Source organism: Octodon degus, unplaced genomic scaffold, assembly GCF_000260255.1.
Source record: "Octodon degus isolate 3935 unplaced genomic scaffold, OctDeg1.0 scaffold00222, whole genome shotgun sequence".
NCBI lineage: Eukaryota > Metazoa > Chordata > Mammalia > Rodentia > Octodontidae > Octodon > Octodon degus.
In genome coordinates, this window is record NW_004524798.1 from 1,560,642 (window position 1) to 1,568,704 (window position 8,063).

The 8,063-nt window shown below is 48.0% G+C and overlaps 1 protein-coding gene across 1 annotated transcript in view; it reads right to left on the reverse strand.

The window, feature by feature from the left end:
* Positions 1-7,143: 7,143 nt before the first annotated feature.
* The window catches only part of Scpep1 (serine carboxypeptidase 1), a 25,742-nt gene continuing 24,822 nt past the window's right edge, over positions 7,144-8,063 (reverse strand). Inside the window, exon 13 of the mRNA XM_004645278.2 lies at positions 7,144-7,459. Coding sequence (XP_004645335.1) covers positions 7,397-7,459 — 63 coding nt within the window. The 3' untranslated portion in view covers positions 7,144-7,396. The remainder of the gene's footprint in view (positions 7,460-8,063) is intronic.

The following is an 8,063-nucleotide window of genomic DNA, read 5'->3' on the forward strand; positions in this document are numbered from 1 at the left end:
GCGGCACACGCCCCTAGTGGCCATAGGGAGTAAGTACCCACCTTACTGCCCAGGATTCCAGCATCCTCCTTGCTTAGGCTGCTGAAGGACACCCTGTCAGGTCTTCCTGAATCAGAACCAAAAGGACCATCAGAAAAATAACCAGATGAGCCAGGCGTGATGGCGCACACCTGTAATCTCAGCACTCAGGAGGCTGAGGCAGGAGGATTAACCTGAGGGGGAGGCCAGCCCAGACTACAGAGCAAGTCTGGGCCAACCTGAACTGCACCGTGAGAGCCCACCTCAAACCAAACCAAACAAAATAAACCAAACCAAATGAACAGGAGGAGCCATTAGATAATTATGTAACCCTGCCCTTCCTCAATAGCCGGTGTGTCTTTAAGTGACTGCTTCCACAAAGCTGTCAGCCTCAGCTTATTCTAGTTCGATCCCCACAACCCTCCAGCCAGCCAAAAGTGCACTGAAGGCATTCGAGGAGAAAAAAAAAAAAAAAAAATCCTCAATAGCCAGTGTGATGGCCCACAGCTGCAATCCCAGCACTTGGGAGGCTGAGGCAGGAAGATTGCTTCAAGGGTGAGGCCAGCCGGGGCTATAGTGGATTCAAACCAGTCTGAACTACACAGTGAGACTTTGTCTCAAGAAAAAAAAAAAAAAATGGGGGGCGGGGAGATGGCGCAGTGGAATAAGCGCTCCCCTGGCAAGCGCAAGGGCCTGAGTTCAATCCCTGGTTCCGCAAAAAAAAAAAAAAAGAAAAAGAAAAAGAAAAAGAAGAAGAAAAGAATACAGCTGTGCACGTATGCAATGTAAATGGATAAGGCCAGATGCAACGGAGTGAGTCTTCGGTCCTAGATACTTGGCAGGTTTAGGCAGAAAAAAAGTGGGTTATAAGTCAACCTGGGCCCTGTCTCAAAATAAACAAACAAAAAACAAGCACACACATACACATTCAGGAATTCAAATGCAATTCAAATGCAGGCAGCAGGTATAGCGGCCTAGGCCTGTAATCCTAGCACTCAGGAGGCCGAGGCAGGAGGACCACTGGCGTTAAGGCCAGCCTGCACTACAATGCAAGGCTCTGTTTCAAAATCCATAAAAAAGGAAAAGAAAAAAAAAAGAGGAAATTACAACAAGCATAAAAGATAGACAAGTGACTTTTAGGGACAGAGCTGTACTGGGAAATTATAAATACTTAAGCTCCTCTTAAGGAAATTAAAGCAGACACGTAATCTAGGAGATTAGAAATCTTAAAAGCAACGAAAAGAACAGCACCTGGAATAATTAGGGAAAATGAATTAAAGAGAAAAGTAATTCAGGAATACCCAAAAGGAAGTGATGTTCATAACAGTTTTAACAGTTTCAAGAAAAGGTATTTAGAACAGAAGCTAAAGGACATAAAAGAGGGAAAGATCTTAAGTGTTCAACACATCCTAGAAATCATTGCCAAGTAAAAGAGCTGAGCCTGTATCTCACACAAGCCTCTGTGTAGCAGATGAAATTAACTGAAATCTAGAAACGTCAATGTAACCCCCTGAAGTTACCAATTGACAAAATTAAAGAAATCTACAGCATCTGTGTGCTAAACTAAACTGATGGTTTGCGAGACGGAAAAACGAAGTCAAGTTGGTTTCAACTGGTCAGCAACATTAGATGCCAATAAGAAGGGAAATCCGTGAAGTCAGGTGTGATGGCTTACGCCTGGAATGCCAGGACTCCGTGGGAGGCTGATGCAGGAGGATCACAAGTTCAAACTTCGCCTGCATCATGTAGTGAGACAGGGTCTCAAAATAAAAAAAATGAAAGGAGCTGGAACTGTCGCTCAGTGCAAAGGCCCAGTGTGTGCCAGGCCCTGGGTTTGATCCCTGGTAACACACACACACACACACACACACACACACACAAATGTGAATAAGTAGCTGCTCATTTATAAAGGCCAAGGAAAGACACTGTGTAACCTTGATTCCAGTTACAGAGACTTCTGAGTCCATTAGCATGATAGAGTTTAAATTTTATTTATTTGTGTGTGTGTGTGTGTGTGTGTGTGTGTGTGGCCAGCTCAGCCCACCAGGGGGCAGGGCTGGCTGGCATGTGGTGCTGGGGGATTGAACCGCGGTCCCTGTGCTTTGCTAAGCTTGTTCTAAGTAGGTGCTTTAGACCACTGAGCCATCTCACCAGCCCAGCATGATAGTTTAAATACCTGTAACAATCGGGGTTTACTCAGAGGACCAGCGCTGTGTTCATGCGCACGCGTGTTGAAAGGGGTTCTAAGCTGCGCCGCGTGGGAGCTGCTCACCAGCCGGCCGTGAGGCCATTTGGTGCTGGAGATGAAGAACGGTGTGCAGGGCGGGCTGTTAGGGAAGCGCGGCGGATGCAACGCGGAGAAGCACCAGGACGATGTGAACCCGAGCGTGGAGCGGGGCCCGTGCCGACAGCGTCCACGACAGGAGCGCCGTGAACATTTCTGGGCGCTCCATCTCAGCACTCCTGCCTGAACCAAGGGAAGACAGGGTACTTGCGAACCTGAATGCTAACAAGCAGAGCTAGCAGAGAAATGACCGCGTAGCTGGGATTACAACGGCTGCCGCTTTCCTTCCATCCTCCTAATGTCTCCTGTGGGCCACCCTAATCAGAAACACAGAGGAAAGATTTTTCTGGAAAATGTGATTCAACCCAGCCCTGCTGCAACATGACAAAGCCCCTACAGCCCAGCCCTTGCCAGCTTGACGCCTGGCGTGTGCTGAAACCCTACGTAATCTCCAGCCAGAGACTACAGCCAAGTCAAGCTTCTGCTTCACGTGACGCAATGTCCCTCTGACAACCAAACACAATAACTTTCTCCCCCAGCAGAAAGTGACAGACCCTTTTTTAATTTCTGAGTGTTGTCCGTTTTTTCTGCAGCGCATTCACATCCCCCGCTTGGCATGTTGTAACATACTTACAAGTTATCTATTATTAGTACAACTTAGATGATAAAGGGGTAAAAGAGGAGATGGAAAGAAAAATACTTGTCTATGGGGCTGGCGAGATGGCTCAATGGTCTAAAGCACCTACTTAGAACAAGTTTAGCAAAGCACATGGACCGCGGTTCAATCCCCCAGCACCACATGCCAGCCAGCCGCGCCCCCTGGTGGGCTGAGCTAGCCACACACACACACACACACACACACACACACACACACACTAAATAAATAAATAAATGTTTAAAAAAAGAAAAATACTTGTCTAATATTATTAAAATATATTCATTTCAAAATAAGGAAGGACTGCGTTATAGTACAGCCCTCATCTGTACAGCAGATCGCAAGACCTCAGCTATTGTCACCTGCCACATAGATGGCACTTGGCTCGGGAGTGATTTAGTTTGGGTTAGGGCCTCACCTGTGCTAGCCCAGTGTACTACCACTGAGCTACATCACCAGTCATTTTGTTTGTTTGTTTGAGATACAAAGTTGCCCAGACTGGCCTCAAACTTGGGATCTTCCTGCTTCAGCCTCCTGAGTAGCTGGGATTAGAAGCATGTGCCACCGCAGCTGGGTTATGCACAGTATTCCCTCTGTGCCCAGCAAGCATCTCAGTTGGTCATGGTTCCTTGTCTTAGGGAGTGACTCAAATTCCTTGTGAAGGTCTGGACCATGAGAAGTCTACACAGGATGTCGCAGTTCTCCACTGACCTCCCACAGAGTAACTGGGAGCATCAGGGTTGGTCCAAAAGTTTTCCTGCATTCTTCCTTATTAAAGCCATCATTTAGCAGCAAGCCGGCATCACCTGGATAATCAGGACGGTCGGGACCGATCATTTCAGCCAATGCCGGGCACGCTGGTACAGTGCCCAAGGAGGCTGACGGCAGCCTCAAGGCCCAGTGCAACAGAATTTTCCTGGGCTCCTTGAGAATGGCTCTCCCTTTGTAACTGTCTCTCTTTGTAACTATAACTGTGGCTGAAACAAAAGGTCAGACACTCACACGGTAAAAGAGGAGAGGTTTATTTTGACTCACGGGTCATAGCGGCCTAATCCCTGGCCAGCTGGTTCCAAGCAGGGCGGCATGGCAGAGGGACATGGCAGAAGGGAGGCAGTGTAGGGATGGGCGACAGCATCATCGAAGCTCCTCCCACCGTGCCTCACCAGCCAGTGTCATAACAGGCTCTAAACCCATCAGCACGCTAATCCAGTGCCACGCTGCCGTGACCCAGTCACCTCCCCACTGCCCCAACTGGAAACATGTGTGCCTCTGGGGTACACCTAGGCAGAAGCCATAACAGCAACCAGGACCTCTAGACCCAAACAACATGAACTGCAGAAATAGAAAGCCAAAAGCTTATTTCTGGACACTACTGGATAAAGCCAGGGGTGAGAGGAGTCACTTCCACTCCGACCCGTCGACTCTGGACACATGAATCAGGACAACCAGGCCGACTTAGGCACACATCATGCACTGCGGGTAACACCCCGTCCTCAAAGGTATCTTTCCCCAGCTGGTGGTGTAAGTGAATTTCCAGAAGCCATTTGGCCATCTGTTGAGGCAGTTGCTTCATGAGGATAAGCAAGGAGCGCAGTGAAATCTGTGAATTCCACGTGAATAATCTCACTGCGTTTCATTTGCTGGGAATGCTCTGAGCATGGATCCGGCATTCATAGGACCTGAGATTGGGAAGAGGCACCGCGGGTGGGGCAGGCTAATTTCTGTCCACAGCAAGTCTCAGTTCCAGTAAGAACAAAGTGTAGCCTCTTCCGTGAAGGAATAGTCCAGCATAACCAACCTAACCTCAGTGGCTCACTGCCCCCAGCCCACGTGACAGATGAGGGGCTCGGTGTTGGTTCTGCGGCTAGGACATCGGGACTTCCAGGACTTAGAAGAAATATGACTATAAAATTAATGACAAGTTGATCTGAGGAAGAGATATGAAGCCAGACCTCTCTGAATGGCAGAATATGAAAATATTTGTGCTGCATGTGAATACTCTCTGAAGTGTGAAGAAAGATTATAATAAATGGGCAGGTGGATTACCAGATCTGGTACGCACTTTCTCTGATTTAAGCATCAAATCCAGGGCTGAATGCTTGCTAAGCACATGGTCTACCATGGAGCTGTACCCCCACTCCAATCCATTATTATTATGGTTATTTTACCATTTATGTATTTGGTTCAGGGTCTCACTATGCAGCTCGGACTCGTGGTGATCCTCCTGTTGTCAGCCTCCCCAACGCTGGGATTACAGGTGTGCGCCACCACACCCAGACTCAGCACGCCCCCAGGGGCAAGGCCAGCGCCGCATGTGGGCCATCCCTGGTCTCTGCACTTGCCGAAGTAGGCACTTAGTCTGCTGAGGTATCTTGCCGGCCCTTTCTTTTTTAGAGTAGGAAAATTTATTGGAGAATAGCAATGGAGAATGAGGACTGGGGAATAGGAACAGCTCCTGAGAGACAGGAAGTGTCCCTAATGGGTTGCCCCAATCTATTCCTTTTGAATAGAACAGACCTTATGAGACTGGGAATTCCATGGGTCATAATTCAATGCTGTGATTGGTGGTTTACCAGGACTTAAAAATTCAAAAGCATCTTATGCTCTTAATCTTTTCTTTTTCTTTCAATAGCAAAGGATACCCAGCAAAAGCAGCAGGAACAAAGCTACACACTGGTGCCAGGAAGACTAGGCACTTTCGCCGCTATTCTCCCATTCCAGGGGCATGCCGCAGTATCGATCATCAGCAGTGACCACAGGGCTGTGTGCAGTCCCCGCCCAGGAAGCCTTGTGTAGGCTCAGGGTCCCGAAGAGCTGGTCACGCAAGGGTGACCTGCTGGTGATTCTGTCCTTGCATTCTGCAGGAACACATCTGGGGTTTGGTGTTCAAGACAACCCTACCCGTAAGGAAGTGGTGTTTCTTTCTGGATAGGCTTGGAAGCCCCAAGGTTCCTTGTGCAGATTTGAGCTATGAATTAAAAATTAAAAGTTCTTGGGCTGGCGAGATGGCTCAGTGGTCTAAAGCACCTACTTGGAACAAGCTTGGCAAAGCACAGGGACCGCGGTTCGATCCCCCAGCATCACATGCCAGCCAGCCGCGCCCCCTGGTGGGCTGAGCTGGCCACACACACACACACACACACACACACACAATAAATAAACTTTAAAAAAAAAATTAAAAGTTCTGGGCCTGGGAGATTGCTCAGTGGCATAAATCCCTGCCGGCAAGTGCAAGGTCCTGAGTTCAATCCCAGGTACCCAAAAAATTAAAAGTACTGCTGGGCATGGTGGTGCATGCCTGTAATCCCAGCACTTGAGAGGCTGAGGTAGGCTTGCCAGAAGTGTGAGGCCAGTCTGGGCTATGTAGTGAGTTTCAGGTCAGCCCGAACTACATAGCGAGAACCTGTCTCAATAAACAAAAGAAAAAAGTTTGGGCCCATGAGATAGCTCTGCAATCTAAAGCACCTGCTTAGGTAAGCTTAGGCAAAGCTCAGGGACTGGGGGTTCGATCCCCTGCACCATATGCTGTGCCGGCCCTGCCCCCAGGGTGGGCTGAGTGAGCTACAAGAAAAAAAAAGGAACCCCCCCCCCACAAAAAATTAAGTTCTCAATTCATCATTTTAATTTTAAAGAAATGTGGTAATTCTTCAACTAAATATCCTTTCACAAATTCATGGTGAAGCAGTATTAAGAATGTGCATAAAACCCTACGCATCAGGCTGAATCACCAGAGCACCATTTCCAACAGTGACTAACCAGAAATACTTGTAAGAAACCACTGGGAATCTGATAAACAGTAAAACTACAAAATGAAATGATCAGCAGCCATTAACAATGTTACAGATGAGCCTTTATTGACAAGTGTTTAGGACATACTGATACGAGAACAAGGTAGACAATGAAATACAGCAAGGATTCAATTTTTATTAAAAAAATATGTACATATAGAAAACAAAATCTGCTAGGACAGTCACTGGATTGCTAACCATGCTTCTTCCTGGGACGGGAGAATAGGGGTTCTGATGTTGTTCTTTGAGTTTCTCATTTTTTTAGTAAATCACATCATTTGGTTTTACAATAAAAGCAAATCAATCTATCACAATGCTTCATTTTGATTTTTTTAAAAATCCATTTTTTTTTAAGACTTAGTTTTTGTTTTTAAGCAGATTGGGAGGCTGAGGGCTGAGGCAAGAGGATCGCTGAGTTAAAGCCTGCCTGGTTATGAAGCGAGTTGAAGGCCAGCTTGCACTACACAGCAAGGCCATGTTTTGGGAAAATGCCCCAGCAGAAATAACTCCCAAGTTGCTGAGGACAGCATGATTTCACCCTCTGTGGGAGCTGCCTTTGTCAGCACGGCCCATGCTGGACTTGGGGACTACCGATATTCCGCACAGCTCCTGGGTCCCCAGAGCCAAGCCTGCCATCAAGCCCGGGGTAGCCTACTGCTGCTGAGTCACCATCTTCATCATCTTCAGAGCCATCTCTCCTCTGTCTGCGGGAACCTGGAAGCAAGCAGCGTATGAGTTAGTGCTCCTAGTACCATCCCTGGGTGACATCCCAAGACCCTGCTCTGAGAAAGAAGCCAGCTCAGGGATGGTGATGGTGAGGGCAGCTGTACCCTGGAGGACTCCTTAAGGAGGAGGCCGCTCTGGCAACCTGGGCACCCACTGTGCTGAGTGTCAGGGGACTGGAGCCATCGCACTCGGCTGTTAGGAAAAAGCCTTCTACTCCACTGGGAGCCATCTGTTGATGTCTTGGTTTTCCTGGGTGGAAGCTAGGGCCTGACACAGGCTGGGCAAGTGTGCTACCACTGAGCTGCCACCCCCAGCTCCTGCTGCTCTCATTATCACCTGCTGAAGGAAGAAGGAAGAGCCTTATCATCTGAAAGGAGCTCTGTAGGGGGATCCCAGATTGGGACCGAGTGCAGGAGAGGCCAACAGGGAGGCAAACAGAAGCAGACAAGTTTTGGATAGCAGCCAGATTTTTGCAGTCTCTTTTTGTTTCCCCAGAGCTTTTAAGAATCAATCCTTAAGCCAAAATTTTGGCCCTAGCCTTCTAAGGTCAATTAAGACTCAGGACATATGAGAACTTGTACTGTAACGTCAT